Source organism: Anomaloglossus baeobatrachus, chromosome 1 (assembly GCF_048569485.1).
Source record: "Anomaloglossus baeobatrachus isolate aAnoBae1 chromosome 1, aAnoBae1.hap1, whole genome shotgun sequence".
In the NCBI taxonomy this organism is placed as follows: Eukaryota; Metazoa; Chordata; class Amphibia; order Anura; family Aromobatidae; genus Anomaloglossus; species Anomaloglossus baeobatrachus.
In genome coordinates this window covers 271801241-271821213 of record NC_134353.1, presented here as the reverse complement: position 1 = coordinate 271821213, position 19973 = coordinate 271801241, and the positions used below count along the sequence as shown (strand labels likewise).

Here is a 19973-nt window from a genome sequence, read left to right as displayed (position 1 = left end):
ACAGCTAACTTGCTGAAGCACATCAGGACCAAGAGGAAGACAATCTTATATTTAGTTTGGTTTATGATCTTTTAGTCACAAGAGAGGAAAGAGAGAAAATGCTGTTCCACCACAGAGGAAAAAGCTGTTCTATTTTATTGTTCTTATAATAATGTACCATATTGACTCACTCCAGAGAATGGCTGTGTTCTAGATTGTGGCTTCACTAGTGCGTAATTTCCAATTGGTCTGAAACACACAGACAGTCACAATCTAAGGATAGTCTATTTTTTAAAGTGCTCCATGATGCATAAATACAAGATGTAAAACTAAATTGAAATATAAAGTACATATGTGACGCCCCTGGACTATCAGGTCGTCACAGGGCACGGCACAAGCTGCCCTTCTGTGCGGTATTCCACCTCCCTCTTGGTTCTGGGTCCCTATCTTAGTGGCGTTGCGTACAACAGCAAATCAAATCCCAGATACACCCTGCACCACACCCACCAGGCATACCAGTGGATGGCTTGAGTGGAATAGACCTGGGGGGGTCAGGGAGGGGAGGTGAGGAGTGTAGTGAGTAGTAGTGCATTAGGGTAGTAGAGCGGAGAGAGAGAGGAAGTCGGGAGTGGTGGCTCCTGGGGAAGTTATCTAGGTTGCAGAAGGTTATCTGGGCCTAGAGGAGTCGGATCCCTGGTTGCAGGGGATTGTGACAACGTGTCTGGAGGTGTTGAGGATGACAGCCTGCAGCCTAGCACTGTCACCAGTCTGGGACCAAAGGCATGACGGGGTACACGGACCCTAGGTCGGGGAGTAGCTTCAGGCAACCCGACAATTCACCTGAGGAGAGCGGAGCCTTTATGATCTGTTCCCACCCACTCCAGAATCGGGCCACTAGCACAACGAGGGGGATAGGACTTTCCAACCCAAAACGGTCCAGAAAATCCCAAGCGTGAGCCCTAAAAGCAAGCTCCCACACTTAGCCACAGTGGGGAGCGGGGCCTGGCAAGTTCCATACTACCGGGACATCAAGTTGAAGTTAAACTTAGTGCCATGAGGCAGGTCACGGATCACCAGGCAACACCATAGGGGAAGGGACCCGGACGAGCTCCCCTCAGCGGTACTCAGAGAATTGGTTTCCCCGGATGACAGCGTCTGCTTATGAACTGAGTGAGTACAAGTACAAGAGTGACCCCTGCATCCCACGGCACCCCTCACACCGAGTCTCGGGGCATCCCCCCTACCTGTGGAGGCCTACGACACCTTGCTGCCCCACTTCATCACCTCGGGTACTCCCAACAGTAGCGGCAGTACTCTTAAATTACCGTACACCATGGGTGGCGTCACAAACTATACATCAACTCCCCTGTAAATACCCCTTTTTATTTGAGTGGCCGCATGACCCTGGGTCCGGAGACCCTCGAGTCACAGTGATCCCGGATCCGAGCAGCTCGGCTGCTCCCATGGGGGTGGCACACATACAACTAACTTTCTTTAATTGTTTATTCCCCAATTTTACATTTATAGCATATGAGCAGGATCATCTCATTTACAAAAGCCACCAAATTCTAATATTTATAGTAGAGATTAAATTATTCATTATTATAGGCAACTTCAATGAGATAAATAGCCCATGTGATGCAGCACAAATGCTAAGATTTTGTCTGGGCACTGTTCATTTTCTCTATGTACAGCACAGGGACCCAAATCACCTTTTATATGAATGTGTGCTTACTGTACATAGTACCAAGTAGTTAAGCATGTGTGCCGCCCCCCGTGCCCAGCAGCCTGCCTGGTGCTCTCCAGTGGGTGGCTTGAGGGTCTCCGGACCCGGGGGGTTCTCTGCGGACACCACGAATAAATGGGGACGTGGTTGATTTGGGGACGTATATGTACAGCAGGGCCGTATAAGAGTTTGTGACGCCACCCACGGTGTGTGGTGAGGTTGGACACCACCACTGCTGTGACGGGACACCCGGGGGAGATGCTGCGCAGCAAGTTGTTAACCCCTCCGTGGGCAGGGATGGTGGCCCAGGGACCCAATGGGTTGGATGGTGCGGGGAGATGGGTGTCCGCAGGGTGCAGGTGTACTCACTCAGAAGGAAACACACAAGTCTCTGGTAAACCAAGATGATGGTGGTCGGTGCCCGCAGCCGACTGCGTTCAGGTTCCCCCACCCGGCTGGTGATCTCTGTCTTTGTCCCGCACCTCTTTGTAATGGTGGACTACCTGGGCTTGCAACTCCAGGAGTCTGTCCCCGGCTGGATGTGGCCGAAGGAGTCCTTTGCCTGCAGACGCTGGCCTGTGGGATCTCTGAGCCTTGGCGGTGACCTGTTTATCCCCCTCGGTGGGCTGTTGTCTTCTATTAGGGACTTTGGGTGGGACAGGACCTCTAGTCCTGGCCTCAATCAGTTAATTAGCTAGCCCCCAGTTGTTTCTGGACCTAGCTTTAGGGTCTGAGTACCCCCACTTGTGCTCCGGTTTCCGAGTTGGTTCCCCGGGTCAGTACCGGCGGGCCACTACCCTGTCCCGGTCCACCATGGTTCCACCGAGCCATCTTCCCGGCTCCTGCAGACAGAGGCCTCCGTATGCCTCCTAGCCAAGGTACCAGGGCTCCTACCCCGGCACCTGTTCAAATTTGGGTTTTGCCTCTGTTGGAGCTGCACCCAGCTCCAGCCCACACTGCTCTCCACTTGAACTTGAGACTAAACTGACTGAACTTTTCCCGCCCCGGGCTATCTAAACTCCTAGGTGGGCGTCTTCCAACCACCTCGTTCCGCCCCTGGTGTGTCTATCTAGCCCCGGGGGTGGTAACTAGGGTTTAAATTGGTTGGCTGTGTGTTACCTGTGAGGGAAGGGTGTAATGCGGGGCCCTATCTGTGACTACCTGGCTGGCCAGGGCGTCACACATGTTCAATCAATGTTATGTTATTTTAAGGATTACTGCTTGGATGGTGAGAACGCTTAATTCTGTTACTGGTCTACATCCTTCTTATCTGCAGAGTGCTGTGGATAGTTCTGTATTAGTAAGTAAAAATAATACTGTTTGTTAAATGTATGTAATTTATTCTTTTGTTAAAACTAAAAATGCAACATTAAAAATCATAAAAATACATCTCCCTTTTCAAACAGATCTGCTGCAGATAGCAGCAGATAGCTTCTGCAGGAAGAGATAATTGATATATTTCCACGGACATCATTATTTTTGATAATGTCTTGCACCAGAAACTTATGTTCATACACAAAATATACATAGTTTTAGCCTCATGAGGTTATTCTTTTTATACACTCTGTAGTGTGATCATGCCAGTATTAACCAATAGACGCCGGGGTCAAGATTTAAAAATCTTCCCTCTCCAGACTCTATACAAAGACTGCGGGGAAGGGGTGGTGTCCCTGTATTAATTTATATTGGTATTTTTAAGACGCTAATACAATCTATATATATAATTGCCTTATTCTGTCTGTCTGTCTGTCTTGCTCCAAAATGACGTCATTACAGTGACAACCGTCGCATTGGCCGGTCGGCTTGGCCATGCCCCTCGCACACACTGCCCGCTTGGCCCCGCCCTCTGCACACACTGCCCGCTCGGCCACGCCCCCGCATATATTGCCTACTCGGCCATGCCCCCCGCACACATTGGGCACCTATACACCTCCCCCCAGGACTACTCCACCTATTATACTCCTCTCCCCCCAGGACTACTCCACCTATTATACTCCTCTCCCCCCAGGACTACTCCTCCTATTATCCTCCTCCCCCCCAGGACTACTCCTCCTATTATACTCCTCTCTCCTCAGGACTACTCCTCCTATTATACTCCTCTCTTCCCGAGACTACTCCTCCTATTATACTCCTCTCTCTCCAGGACTACTCCTCCTATTATACTCCTGCTGTTATAGTCCTCCTAGCACGATGGGGGTGCGCAGCATGGGTGAATGAAGCACGATGGGGGGTGCGCAGCATGGGGGATGGAGCACGATGGGGGTGCGCAGCATGGGGGATGGAGCATGATGGGGGTGAAAAGCATGGAGGATGGAGCATGATGGGGGTGCACACTTCCCCCCAAAACACACACACACCGCCACAGATGCACCGCACAAAACACCACACATACTGGGAACCACAAACACCGCCCTACACAGACACCCACAAACACAGACAACGCCGCACACACACAACACCCAACACATAAAGGACCACGCACACACAAACACCGCGGCACACACAGACAAATACACACACACACACACACCGCAACACACACACACACACTGCACAAAACATACCTCACCCCAAAACACACACATGCACCCCCCACACACGCAGACACAAACCGTGCAACACATACAGCCCCACACACACACAATGCTGCAGACACACAGCGTTCCACAAACGCAACACAACACACAAACACCGCTCTCACACCCCCCACACAACACCCAGAACATTTACAGCGCCCTACACAAACACTTGGCAACTACACACAACAACATCTATATACAGTTAGGTCCAGAAATATTTGGACAGTGACACAAGTTTTGTTATTTTAGCTGTTTACAAAAACATGTTCAGAAATACATTTATATATATAATATGGGCTGAAAGTGCACACTCCCAGCTGCAATATGAGAGTTTTCACATCCAAATTGGAGAAAGGGTTTAGGAATCATAGCTCTGTAATGCATAGCCTCCTCTTTTTAAAGGGACCAAAAGTAATTGGACAAGGGACTCTAAGGGCTGCAATTAACTCTGAAGGCGTCTCCCTCGTTAACCTGTAATCAATGAAGTAGTTAAAAGGTCTGGGGTTGATTACAGGTGTGTGGTTTTGCATTTGGAAGCTGTTGCTGTGACCAGACAACATGCGGTCTAAGGAACTCTCAATTGAGGTGAAGCCTCTCATCCTGAGGCTGAAAAAAAGAAAAAATCCATCAGAGAGATAGCAGACATGCTTGGAGTAGCAAAATCAACAGTCGGGTACATTCTGAGAAAAAAGGAATTGACTGGTGAGCTTGGGAACTCAAAAAGGCCTGGGCGTCCACGGATGACAACAGTGGTGGATGATCGCCGCATACTTTCTTTGGTGAAGAAGAACCCGTTCACAACATCAACTGAAGTCCAGAACACTCTCAGTGAAGTAGGTGTATCTGTCTCTAAGTCAACAGTAAAGAGAAGACTCCATGAAAGTAAATACGAAGGGTTCACATCTAGATGCAAACCATTCATCAATTCCAAAAATAGACAGGCCAGAGTTAAATTTGCTGAAAAACACCTCATGAAGCCAGCTCAGTTCTGGAAAAGTATTCTATGGACAGATGAGACAAAGATCAACCTGTACCAGAATGATTGGAAGAAAAAAGTTTGGAGAAGAAAGGGAACGGCACATGATCCAAGGCACACCACATCCTCTGTAAAACATGGTGGAGGCAACGTGATGGCATGGGCATGCATGGCTTTCAATGGCACTGGGTCACTTGTGTTTATTGATGACATAACAGCAGACAAGAGTAGCCGGATGAATTCTGAAGTGTACCGGGATATACTTTCAGCCCAGATTCAGCCAAATGCCGCAAAGTTGATCGGACGACGCTTCATAGTACAGATGGACAATGACCCCAAGCATACAGCCAAAGCTACCCAGGAGTTCATGAGTGCAAAAAAGTGGAACATTCTGCAATGGCCAAGTCAATCACCAGATCTTAACCCAATTGAGCATGCATTTCACTTGCTCAAATCCAGACTTAAGACGGAAAGACCAACAAACAAGCAAGACCTGAAGGCTGCGGCTGTAAAGGCCTGGCAAAGCATTAAGAAGGAGGAAACCCAGCGTTTGGTGATGTCCATGGGTTCCAGACTTAAGGCAGTGATTGCCTCCAAAGGATTCGCAACAAAATATTGAAAATAAAAATATTTTGTTTGGGTTTGGTTTATTTATCCAATTACTTTTGACCTTCTAAAATGTGGAGTGTTTGTAAAGATATGTGTACAATTCCTACAATTTCTATCAGATATTTTTGTTCAAACCTTCAAATTAAACGTTACAATCTGCACTTGAATTCTGTTGTAGAGGTTTCATTTCAAATCCAATGTGGTGGCATGCAGAGCCCAACTCGCGAAAATTGTGTCACTGTCCAAATATTTCTGGACCTAACTGTATATATATATATATATATATATATATATATAGCAAAAATCATACATTAACTACACAATAAATTCTAGAATACCCAATGCGTTAGAATCGGGCCACCATCTAGTAATAATAATAAGCTTCAATGTAAGCCGGAACCTCCAGTTTAGTGGGGCTCCAATCAGTTGCCTGAACCAGCACAATAAGTTATTCTGATAATGCTGCCAGCGTCTCTGCAGAGGGCTATAGAGGAGGAGATGCAACCGGAGCTGGGAGCAGGTAAGTGGTCATTGAGACCAAGATACTGGAGGCAGCCTAGAGGTTGGGCTCAATGTACAGAAGTGGCAGACTAGTATGGAAAAGGGGGCAGCATGGGGTAGGATCACTGTGGAAAAAAGGGGCAGCATGGGCTGTGATCACTGTGGAAAAAGGTGTAATGTGCGATGAAGTCACTATGCAAAATTCATCAGCGTGCGGTGGGCAAAGTGTGGGAAAGCATTCAGTGAGGGATGGGATCACTATGGAAAAAAGGGGCAGCATAGGCTGTGATCACTATGGGAAAAAGGTACAGCGTAGGATGGAGTCACTATGTAAAAGTCATCAGCATGAGGTGGGCAAAGTGTGGAAAAGGAATCAGCAAGGGGTGGGATCAGTATGGAAAAAGGGGTCTGACTGAAAAGGGATAACTATGGGAATAAGGGCAATATCCAGTGGGCTCAATATGGAAAAAAGGCAGAACGAAATGGTTTCAGTTCAAAAGGGGGGCAGCTTAGGGTAGGCTCTGTATGGAAAAAGGGTCAGCGTGAGATGGGCTCAGTATGGAAAAGGGGTCAATGTGAAATGGGTTCAGAATAGAAAAGGAGGCACATTAAGATTGGCTCAGCATGGAAAAGGGGCAGCATGGGGTAGGCTCAGTATAGAAAAGGGGGCAGCATGGGGTATGCTTAGTATGAAAAAAGGGGACGCATGATGTGAGCTCAGCATGGAGAAGAAGTAGTGTGGGAGGCACAGAATGGCGAAAGAGCAACATATCTTAGTATAGAGAAGTTTAGCGTGGGGGCGACAATTCGAAGAGGGAAAAGCATGGGGTGGTGACAGTGTGAAAATTGTAGTTCATAAGTGAGAAAAGTGCGGTAGGTGTAATTCATAAGGGAGATATTGTGGTGGTCATAGTATATAAGGGGGGACAGTGTGGTGGTCGTGGTAAATAAGGAGGTATGGTGTGGTGGTCATAGTATGTAAGGGGGGGGCAGTGTGGAGCTCGTGGTACATAAGGGGGGACAGTGTGATGGTCATAGTATCTAAGGGGGTGACAGTGTCTTGGCAATGGTATATAAGGAGGGACAGTGTGATGGTTGTAGTATACATTGGGTTACGAAGTGGTGGTCATAGTATATAAGGGAGGATTTTTTAATTTACCATGTTCATTATATGGTAAAACTGATTTGGTAAAACTAGTAATGATTCCCCAGGTTAGTATGAGTTTGTAGATACCAAACATGTATAGTTTTACTTTTATCTAAGTGTTGAAAAAAATTCAGACATTTGCAAAAATAAGAATTGCGTTTTTGTTGCAAATTTCCGAGACCCATAGCGTTTTCATTTTTCGGGATCTAGGGCTCAACAATGGCTTATTTTTTTGTGTTTTGAGCTGGCATTTTAATTATAGCATTTTTTGGTAGATGTGATGTTTTGATCGCCTGTTATTGTATTTTAATGCAATACTGCAACAACTAAAAAACTGATTTTGGCTTTTAGATTTTTTTACTCACTACGCCGTGTATGGATTACATTAATTGATTATATATTTTGATAGACCAGTGGTGAAAGTGGTGAAATGTGTTTTTTATTTATTATTATTGTTTTGTTCTCAATATTTTTAATATTTTGCTTTTACATTTATTTATTTTACTAGTGCCCCTAGGGGACTTTATGCCTGCACTGTCTGATCACTTGTGCAGATCAGAGCGATGCTTCAGCATCGCTCTGATCAACAGAAATGCTGTGTTCCTCTGAGTGCCAGTGCTCTGTCTACTTTTAGAGGCAGTGAGTCATGGCAGCAAGAGGGGTCATCAACTGACCCCGTGCTGTCATCATCAACTGACCCTGTGCTGTCATAGCAGCACACTGACACCTCGTGATCACGACACGGGGCCACCGATGATGGCTGGGAACAGCAAGATCTCCACCATAGTGAGTTAGATCGGGCTGTCAGAGCTGGACAGTGCGATCTAAGGGTTTAACAGGCCTGACCCGAGCCTGTTAACCGCACATGTCTGCTGATCTGATCAGCAGACATGTGGAGGGATGACCACAGGCTTGCCGCGCGAGCCCGCAGTAAATGAAGAGAGGCGACCTAGGATGTATATGTATATATATATATATATATATATATATATATATATATTGTGAACGTTGCTTACCGCAACCCGGGGGTTTTACTCGCTTCCAGCGATGCAGGGTAGCTTAGGCATACACAGGCAACACAGTGTCTCTCAAAAATGCAGCAGTTTATTAGTAACCAACATAAACTGCTCTTCCAAAACACAATGAAGCCTCTCCTGGCTTAAAGGAAAAGGTAAACTAAACACCTTCACATAACGTGGGCTTCAATTCCATGTAAATGTCTATAGGGAAGGTATGGCTGTCTCCCCAGGAGACACGGATTTCTGGTCAGACTTTGTAGCGGACCGCCCGCTCGGGTTTGGACACGACAAGTGTCAGAGTGGAGCTCCCTCAGCCTCCACACACTCAGTTCCACATGGTTGAAGGCAACCCACGCTTCCTTGGGCAGGTTCCTTCCAGAGGCTCCAACCTCTCTGAGAATAGCAGCCTCTTTACCTGCCTGAGGCTGCTCCACACACTGCTTCACACTCACTGACAGTCTCCTAAATCAGACTGGACACACCCACAGGTGGACGTTTGTGTTTCCAGACCTGCACAGCATACTGGCATTGTTAAAGGGAACCTGACCCTTATATTTAGAACCAATCCTTTGTGGAACTACAAGTCCCATAGCAACTTATTCACTTTAATATCGCAGGGACCTTCTCCATTGCGACACATAGCGACCATTTACCACATTGGTGGTCGCTACCTCACAATATATATATATATATATATATATATATATACACACAGTATATATATACATTATACATGTCCTAGGTCATGAAGGGGTTATGTATACTAGTGAGCAGCCTATAAGTGCAAGCCACCTGAGGAATGGTTGGGTCGTGTCATTCAACCGCTTTAAATCTTTGGAAACCTGCAGCTGTTAATAGATGCTCAAAAGACTGAACACATAAATCAGTAAATATTTTTTATACTGCACTGAATATATCCACTCTTTTTACAGTTTATTTAGAGGTTTTTCAGGTGGGTTACTGAGCAGATGCACCTGAAAGACATGTCATGTGCAGTGCACTTAACAGCAGGGAGCGTGACTACTTAAAGTGCCTAGGGTACTGTAGCATAAACAATTAAATACGGTTTTTAATGTCATGGTTCTGACTTTCATCTGTGCTTCCTTTTCAAAATAGGTAATCATAAATATTTATCTAGGTCTCCTTAAAGTGTAATCATCATTTTAATTCTTATGTCATAAGTCAACACTACATTAAAGTAAAACAAAACCTTTCTAATATATCTTATCTGAGAAATCTGCTTCATTCTTTTCAGTGACTGATGATTAGTGATGAACGGACTCGCAGATAACTGGGATCGGCGGGTCCATGTTATATGGTTTTTAAAATCCGATTCAGGTCCAGATTATGGTCTTCTTATAAGTCTATGGGAACCAGAATCCAGCGATTAAAAATATTGGTGGAAGGGATAGGGCGAGCTTTACTTAGCAAGCATGTGTCATGGCGGTACACTGATTCGAAGCCAAGCATTCACTTCCGGGGCCAATAGTTAACCCTCATTGAATATTGACTGCTTTCCTCGCCCATGGCTAAAGGCTGCAGCCCCCAGCTGTGCACACATCTTGCCTGTGTATCAAAATAAGAGGAAACGCATGCGCTTTTTTAAATTATTTAAATAAATAATTTAAAAAAATGACGTGCAGTTACCCCAATTTTGATAGCCAGCCAAGATAAAGGCCAACAGCTGGGGGCTGGTATTCTCAGACTGGGGAGGCCAATGGTTATTAGACCTCAGCCTAAAAATAGCACCTTGCAGCTGCCCAGGATTGTCATATCCATTAGCTGTGACAAGCCCGATGCTTTACCCGGCTGTTCCCAATTGCCCTGATGCAGTGATATTCGGGGTAATAGCAGGGGTAATAACAGCCCATAGCTGCCGCTAAGCCCTAGATTAGTAATGGGCAGGCTCTATGAGACCCCCCACCACTAATCTGTAAGTGAAAGTAAATAAACACAAACCGAAAAAAATCCTTTATTTGAAATAAAATACAAAAAACCCACCCTGACATGCCAGGAAAGCAGACCCCCAATAAGAGACCTTTATTTTACAAATTGAACTCCTCATTGAATTCATCTAGGAGTGCAGTGAGCATATTGACACTAGAGGTGTGTCACAAAAATTTTAATTATTAGGCGGAGAAGAAAATTAATTAAATTTGTATCACTAAAATGTTCCATTAAGCCCCAGATTTCTAATTGTTACAAGGGTAAATCTTAAAAAAAGGTTCCATAATGTGTTACACAATTGATCATGAATGTGGCATTACCCCACGTGTGATTATATAGTACTGTTTGGCCACACCATAGGGCTCTAAGGAAGTAGCGCTATTTGACTTTTGGAGCACAGATTTTTGTACAATAGCTTGCGGATTTCATTTACAGAAATAAGTGCCAGAAAAGCAGAAACCCCAACAAGTGACCACAGTTTGTATATTACAGATCTCTGGGAATTCATACATGGACGTAGTGATGATTTTGTCACTGGAAAACACACATGGAGTTTAACGCAGTGAATGTTGCAGAATTAAAATTGCAAATAAGCCCTTATAGCGCACAGTACATTGAAGTGCTTGTACACTGTTCCCAGCTCGTGCCTCTTGAGGCCTTTCTCACAACAATAATGCCAAACATAAGGACGTTAACTGTGGTTAAGGCAAATTGTGGTACTCAGAAAGGAGGGGGACATTTGGATTTGGAACTGCAGATTTTGCTTGATTTCTTTTCTAAGGGCGCGCAATAGTGCTTTTCCAGAGCATTTGTGCTGCCAGTAATGTGGAAGCCCTTTATATTTCTGTTAGCGGATGATGGATTTGAGGGGGGACATTTTTTAGTGGATTCGTTTGCATGCTACTGGTGGTAATTTTGGTGCAGAACATTTTAGATGAATTCACATGTATCCTGTGTTGTATGCTGAGCACTTGCATAGGGGTTTCCAGCTACATCTCTGAAATATATGACTCAAGTGAAACCCCTGATGGATCCATTCACTATTTAGGCAGCAGAGATACTCTGGACTCGATTTTTCCTTTGTTGAGCTATGTCTGTCTTTTCAAAGTGCACAAAGCTGTTGCTGACTGTACTTTTGTGCATGCCTAAAAAGACGTGTAAAAATATGGACACCGATGGACCACAGGTCAGGCTTGAGTTAAAAGCGACAATCACGTTTTTCGGAAATTTACACGTAATTCCTAGTGTGTGTGCTCAGTGTAGAGAGCAAAATAAATGTGAGCCATGCCATAAAGCAATCTTTGGGAGGCAGAAAAAACAAATCAACAGTAGTTAAGGAATTGGCTTTATTTGTTTTTTACGCCATTCACCTTGTGGTATAAGTGATAAAGCGGCTTTATTTCTCAGGTCAGTATGATTACAGCGATACCAGATTTAGATAGCTTTTGTATGTTTCACTAACAAAACACTTTTTTACAAAATAATGTTTTTTTGCATTATTGAAGTTTGAAGGCTATAGTTTTTTTTTATTTTTCTGCTGACAGAGTCATATGACAGCTTGTTTTTTGCGGTATGAGTTTAAGCTTTAATTGGTACCATTTTGGCCATATGATATTTTTTAATCGCTTTCTATTCTGCTTTTTGTGAGGCAGAATCAAGAAGAAACAGCAACTCAGGAATTGTTTTTTTTGTTTGCTTGTTTGTTTGTTTTTTTTTTTTACACCATTCACCGTGTATTAAAAGTGATCAGGGAGTTTTTCTTTGGGTCAACACAATTACAACGATACCACATTTCTGTATTATTGTTTCTTTTTGCTGCTTGTACACTATATAAACAAATACATAGAAAAAAAATTGGTTTTGCATTGCTGTATTCTGAGAAATATAACTTGCTTATTTTTTTGCTGATGGAGCTAGACAAGATGATGTTTTCATCGATACAATTTTTATTTATGTATGACTTTTTTTATCACGTTTTATTCTACTTATTTTTCAGCCGTATGATGGAAAGACATGGCTTATGTTATATTTTTTATTTCTTTACTGTGTTCAGTAAAGGGATTAACCAGTGTGAGAGTTGTATAGATCAGATTGTTCTGAACGTGGCGATACCAAATATGTGTAATTATTGTACATTTTTGTTTTTACATAAATATATTTATTTATTGGTATAATCGTTTTTTATTTTTTAGTTCTTTATTTTCAGGGTTTGGGGGTTATTTATTTATTTTTTTACATGTTTTTAACTTTACTTAGTCCCTATATGGGACTGTGAGGCTGCACCCAGTTCAGACACCACAACATTTTTTTTTTCTCGTTTTTGTTGCGATGGAAGGTAGCATACGAGAACACACAGTTCAAATAAAGTCCAGCAGTTTATTAGAACATGTTGCATCAACTGCTCCTCAAACAAAAACATGAGCCTCTTGAAGCTTTACAGGCAAAATAAACAAACACGTTTTTTCAATCCGTTTAACTGTGGACTCATCCAGTGATCACACTGACCCCGGTCAGGATTAATGCATAGATTCTCAGTCCGTTCCTCTCAGGAGATTTAGCAGTTTCTTCACACATTCTCTAAAGTGAGTCCACACATCTCTCCATGAGGTTTCTTCATGGAAGCGTGGCAGCTTCCCCACACACACTCTGCCTCCTGGCAGTCTCTCGCAGTCTGGCTTCTGCCAGTCTCTCAACACACGCTGATGTCCATCAGCTGTGTTCAATGCAGATGCTCCTGCCTATCAGAGATTAGCAATCTCTCTCAGTCTCAGAGGCTGCTTCTCCTACAGTACTCTCCATACACTGCTCACAGACTCCCCACAGTCTGCCATGTGCCAAACCACAGACTCCATTAAAAAAAAACATGTGGCCTGTCAGGCAAACGTCAAAACACACCCATGGGCGGGGTATGTGATTATCCAGATCTGTCCCGCCACTAGCTATTCTTAATGGGAACCTGACCCTTAAATACAATACCAAGACTTGTGGAGCTACAGGTCCCATAGTAACATTTTCAGGTTCATTTCGCAGCAGACCTTCTCCACTGCGACACATAGCAACCATTTACAACATTGGTGGTCGCTACCTCACAGGGACATTAACTTTTAATGGTCTGATCAATGGTATAAGGTATTGCAATGCACTATCATTGCAATATATTTTACCCGTCAGTGCTGTACTGACACAAGCCTCTGAGATCTTGTGCCTGCAGGGAAGGTGCGGGCACTGCTCCCGGCTGTTAAAGCTGGGGCTCAGCTGTCATGTAACTCAAGCTCCCAAAGGCGATCGCACAGGCACAGCCCTTGTACCCCACTCCTTTGCCCTTGCGATGACGTACCCAAATGTCATAGATTGGGAGCCCCTTCCCAATCATGACGAATGGGTATGTCATAGTCCGTAAAGGAGTTAAAGAGGATATATGATAAATTTTTAGACAGCTAGTTACTTTTGAAAACATCAATGTAAATATTTAAAGGGAAAAGAAAAGACCACATGATATGACTCTTATCCCCGTACTTCATTGACAACCAGTGATATAGTTTTTTTTACCATATTCTAGTAATGTTTTAATGTTATATGCCTATGGCCAAAGTGTGAAACTGACAAAATAAACGCAAGTGGTCCCTAAATCTTACTGGCAAGTAACATTGCGATTCTAGAGGACAACTTCGGTACGTGAGGTATTTTATTTCACTTTATTTCTCATGTTATTGTGGAGATCAGATAGTGCTACAATGAATATGACACTCGGGAACAAGTGGATGCTGTTGGAGGATGCCAGCCCAAGGTTTCTCTGCTGGAGGTTTTTGTTATTGTTCTCCTACTTATTTGAAAAAAAGTCTAAAAGTTTTAAAGTTTTGGAAAATGTAGGAGAATCCAACTTTTTTTTTGTATCAGTGTGTATCAATTTACTATAGAAATGGGCAAAGCTTGATCATCTGGTGTTTCTGCCTTTTGACAGAAAGATTGATGTACCTTAACCAATTCTAAATTGGATGGGATGTTGTTTCAAATTTTTTTTAATAGCCACTAAGCCAATAAGATTTTTTTAATAAAACACTGACAAATTGCAGTCATTACACAGTGTGAACTTTGCCCTTGCTCAATACTGGTTCTTCTGTGTCAGAGAAAGAGCTGGACCAGTAATTATGAAGCGCTCTGTGATAGTATCATGAAGCTTTTCATTTGGAAAAGTAGAAAAGAGCAGTTTGATTCTTAAAAGTCTAAATCGACATTTGGCTGAGGTTACTGTTTTCACACTCTGGTACATAGTAATCAATACAGATCATTATTTCATAAGGGAGTAGATTTATTTATTTTTTATTTTTTTAAAAAGCTATTTTCATCTTATTAGGGAGTTCTGAGTACATACTAGTGGCTCTTTGATCAGCATGTTAATTTCTTGGTCAAAGTGGAAAAGTGTTTTTAAAAAAGCTGCATTACATTTTTTCATTACACAGATGAAGTAATGACACTGTACGAAGAACAGTGTTATGACTAATTTTCCCTAAAGGCCGCTTTACACACTGCGATATCGGTACCGATATCGCCATCGTGCGTAACCACCCCCATCGTTTGTGCGACACGGGCAAATCTCTGCCCGTGTCGCACAACATCGCCCGAACCCGTCACACATACTTACCTTTCCTGCGACGTCGCTGTGACCGGCGAACCGCCTCCTTTCTAAGGGGGCGGTTCGTTCAGCGTTACAGCAACGTCATAGCAGCGTCACTGAACCACCGCCCAATAGAAGCGGAGGGGCAGAGATGAGCAGGACAAACATCCCGCTCACCTCCTTCCTTCCGCATTGTGGCCGGGAGGCAGGTAAGGAGAGCTTCCTCGTTCCAGCAGTGTCACACGGAGTGATGTGTGCTGCCGCAGGAACGAGGAACAACTTCGTTACTGCTGCAGTAACGATATTTGAGAATGGACCCCCATGTCGCCGATGAGCGATTTTGCACGTTTTTTGCGACGATGCAAAATCGCTCATAGGTGTCACACGCAACGGCATTGCTACAGCGTCCGGATGTGCGTCACAAAATCCGTGACCCCAACGAGATCGATGTAGCGATCTCATAGCGTGTAAAGCCCGCTTAAGACTAATTTAACAGTCAGGAGTATAACGACTGCGGTCACAGAGGTTGCCATTGCTACTGGGCCCACAGTGTTAGGGGCCCGGAGCCCGCCCTGCAGATCAGAAGCCGACTCCTCACTGAGAGAGGAGCTGCGCTGTTCTGTAGAAGACCATGCGGCCAATATATGGCTCATGAGTCAGGGGAATCTGGTGTCAGTGTCACGGGTGGTGGCGCAGGCCACGGCAAGGGGGAGCTACTCGAGACCCTCGGATCCGGGATCATGGCTGTGGCTCGAGTGGCAGCCGGTTCCGGGGCGCGTGCAGCAGCCCGTCGCCCACAACTTAATAAAGGGATTATTTACATGTGAAAGTTTGTCAGTGACGCCATCCGTGGGTTGCGGTGATAGTTGGTGGCACCGCAGCTGCCTTGGTATGAGGCACCTGGGGCTGACGGAGCAGGGCAGCAGGATGGTATCCCCTCCATGGGTAGGGGAGGTGTTGTCCCGGGGCTCAAGTGTAGGTGGAGTGGGATGCTGGGAGACAGTCTGCAGGCTGGACTGGATGATACCCGTGTACTCACAGTTTTTTAATAAGTAACACAAAGTCCAAGTAGTAAACCAAGTGCCAGATACCGGTAGCCTCCGGAGGGGTGTGCTCGGGTCCTGAACACCGGTGAACAGAACAGGGGCCCTTCCTCCTGCACTCTGGTGTCTCGTGTGTTGACTAGTCCGCATGAAACGGGAAAAGTCCACTTCCGGTGTCTTTGCTGTGGGAGCTGTGGCCCGCGAGATCTGACCCTTGGGATTTTTGCAGGCACTTCACTCCTCTCACTTCCTCTGTCAGCATTAAACTGACGTGCTTCCTCCCCTAACACCTCAGAACCCCTAGATGGGTGTCACCATCTGCCTTGCCCCACCCACTGATGTGTCCCTATTGTCCTGGGAGGGGGGGGGGTAACTAGGCTTCTGTGGCTGGTGTATGTGCCTGTGCCGTCCTGTGCCAGCAGCCGTCGCTGCTCGGATCTGGGCCTTCAGGGGTGGTGGCTTGAGGGTCTCCGGACCCGGGGGTCTCGCAGACATGTCGAATAAATGGGGGGACGTAGATGTACGGGCTAGGCCGTAGTAAGTTTGTGACGCCACCCACGGTGTGTGGTGAGATGGGACACCACCGCTGCTGCTATAGGGCACCCGGGGGAGATGTGCAGAAAGTTGTTATCTCCTCCGTGGGCAGGGATGGTAGCCCCGGAACCCGATGGCTCAGTGCAGGGGATAGCGACCACAGGGAGTGTTGGTGTACTCACTGTTAATAAACCACACAAGTCTCTGGTAAATCAAGGTGATGGTGGCCGGTGCCACAGCCGGTTGCATTTGGGTCCCCCACCCGGCTGGTGGACTCTATCCTTTTCCTCTGCACTGTTTGTGTAAGGTGGACTTTCCTAGTGTGAAACTCAGGAGTCCGCTCCCAGCTGGATGTGGCCTAAGGAGCCGTGCCCGCAGACGCTGGCCCGTGGGATCTATGGGCCCTGGCGCTATCCTGTTATCCCTATCGGTGGGCTGTTGTCTTTTATGAGGGACTTTGGGTGAGACAGGACCTATAGTCCTGGCCTCAATCGGTGAATTAACCAGTCCGCTTGGTTCCGGGTTCTGGCTTCAGGGTCCGAGTACCCCCCTTTGTGCTACGGTTTCCAGGTCAGTTCCCCGTGTCGGTACCGGCGGGCTACAACCCTGTCCCGGTCCACCTCGGCTCTGCAGAGCCGTCTTACCGTCTCCTGCTGATGGAGACCACCATCTGCCTCCTAGCCAGTGGCACCAGGGCTCCTACCTTCTGGTTGGCTGTATGTTTCCTAGTGAGGGAACGGTGTAATGCGGGGGCCTATTTGTGACTACCTGGTTTTGCCAGGGCGTCACATACCTGTGTGGGGTTGTGTTGGTAGGACAAGGAGGAAAGAGTCCTGCATCTGGAAGATGGATGCAGTCTCCTGTGACAACCTGATTTTGTCAGGGCATCACATCAGCGGCAGCGGCACCGGGCTTCCCTTGCCTGTCATCACAAAAAGCAATGATGAAGCATTGAGCAGTGTGCTCCACTCCCTGCTTTATCATTCTCCCCTATGCCTGCGCTTGACGTCCCAGTGCGGCTGAGCACGATGATGTCACCACTGTGCGACTGCTGTGCTGAGACTGCAGAGCACAGACACAGGATGGGTGGATGCTGACCGGAGCAGCGGGGAACTAAGAGAAATGAGTACTTGTTGTTTGTTTTTTTTAATCAGTAAGTACACGGTGGCCAGAGGCCATGGGGCTGCTTTATACAAGGAGGTTTATAGGGCAGCATTATACATGGAGATCTATAGGGCTGCATAATACAACATGAAGGAAACCTTATACATGGACTATAGGGGTGCATTATACACGGAGGAGTATGGGGCTGCGTAATACAACAGGAAGAATACCTTATACTTGTCTATAGGGTGCATTATACATGGAGGACTATGAGGTTGTATAATACAACATGAAGGTCACCTTATACATGGACTATAGGGGTGCATTATACATGGAGGACTATGGGACTGCATAATACAATATTAAGGTCTTTGGGGCTGCATTATAATACATATAGGACTCTAGGGAGCTACATTATAATATATGGAGGACTATGGGGGCTATCTTATTCATGGACTATGGGGGTGCATTATAAAACATGGAGGACTATGGGGGTGAATTATAATATATGGAGGACTATGGGGTGCATTATAATATATGGAGAATTATCGGGTGAATTTTAATACATGGAGGACTATGGGAGTTGCATTATAATAATTGTAGGGCTATGAGGGCTACATGGAGGACTATAGGGGTGCTTTCTAATATATGAAGGGTTATGTGGGACCCTTTAAACTATATGGACGGCTATGTGGGGCCATTATTGTATTTGGAGAACTATATACAAGTGGGAACAAAGATACAAACATGGGATGGGAAAGTTTTGTGCTGAGGGAAAAAGGCTTTCCCTCAGCACCAAGCATTCCCATGCTCTGCTATGAATCTCTCAGCACCAAGGTTTCCCATGCTCTAATTTGGGAAACTGGATGCTGAGGGAAAGATGTATAGCAGAGCATGGGGAAGCTGTATGCCAAGGACAAGGTGGACACCAGAACATAAGAAAGCTGGGTGCTGATAAAAACAGGTATTTCAGATCATGGGAAACCTGGGTGCTGAATTAGAGAACCAAGTCTCAGTGTCATTATCCCGTAACCTGAGTGTTGGTGTACGTGGGGGGGATGGCCAGGTCCAAACATTTCCCCGGGGTCAATCAAACTCTAGTTATGCCACTGTTAACAGTGAAAGCATTAGAGAAAAGCTAAACAAATAGAAGTGAACATACAGTTTGATACTTACCAATCCAAGCCTTTGTGGTAGTTATTTCCATTGAAGAATTGCATCTCTTCAAATGTTTTTGGGTTTGGTGAATTGCTAATTATTGCAGGATGCATTACTAAAAACAAGTACAATGCTGTAGTACCTACCATAAAAGAAAAAACAAAAACACACAGCTTAAGTACATTTTTTATATAATCAAAAGGTAATTACCGTATTTTTCGGACCATAAGACGCACTTTTTTTTCCCCCAAATGTTGGGGGAAAGTTGGGGGTGCGTCTTATGGTCTGACTGTGGCTGCGGGGAATGAGGTGCTGCGGTGGAGCGGGTCATCGGGGGCACGAGCAGGCTATAGCAGCCTGTTGTGACCACGTGGGCCCGCTCATTACATATGCACGCCCATCCTCCCGCCCATTTCTCAGCGCAGAAGCCGGCGTTGACAGGTGGGCGGGAGGACGAGCTGGGACGCGTGCATAGTAAAGAGCCGGTCCGCATGATCACCTCTGGCAATTACAGCCTGGAGTGATCATGTGCGGCTGTATTCACTGCCCCCCGCGCGTCATCATCGCGGGGTGCAGTGAATCAGTACACTCACCCGTCCCCATGTGTGGAGCCGTCCCCCTGCACCACGCGATGTCTTCCTGTCTGTGCCGGTCAGCTGATCTGTGCTGATCAGCACAGACAGGACGACATCGCGTGCTGCAGGGGAACGGCTACACACACACGCACGCTCGCATGCACGCACGCACGCACACACACACACACACACACACACACACGTCAGTGGTGCAGAGAGGAAGATGATCGGCTGCAGGGAGTGAGGAAAAGGTGAGTATAAACGTTTGTTTTTTTTTCTCTGTGCTATAGGATACAGGCCATATACCAGGATGGTATATGAGCACGATGGGGGCATATAGCAGGATGGGAGTATATGAGCAGGATGGATGGGGGGGTATATGAACAGGATGGGGTATATGAACAGGATGGCAGTATATGAGCAGGATGGATGGGGGTATGTGAACAGGATGGGGGTATAGG

General features: G+C 45.7%; 1 protein-coding gene across 1 annotated transcript in view; it reads right to left on the bottom strand.

Annotated features, from left to right (window-relative positions):
* Positions 1 to 19973, bottom strand: part of LOC142311554 (bifunctional heparan sulfate N-deacetylase/N-sulfotransferase 3-like) — a 760158-nt gene that overhangs the window by 94460 nt on the left and 645725 nt on the right. Inside the window, exon 9 of the mRNA XM_075350078.1 lies at positions 18956 to 19079. Coding sequence (XP_075206193.1) covers positions 18956 to 19079 — 124 coding nt within the window. The remainder of the gene's footprint in view (positions 1 to 18955; positions 19080 to 19973) is intronic.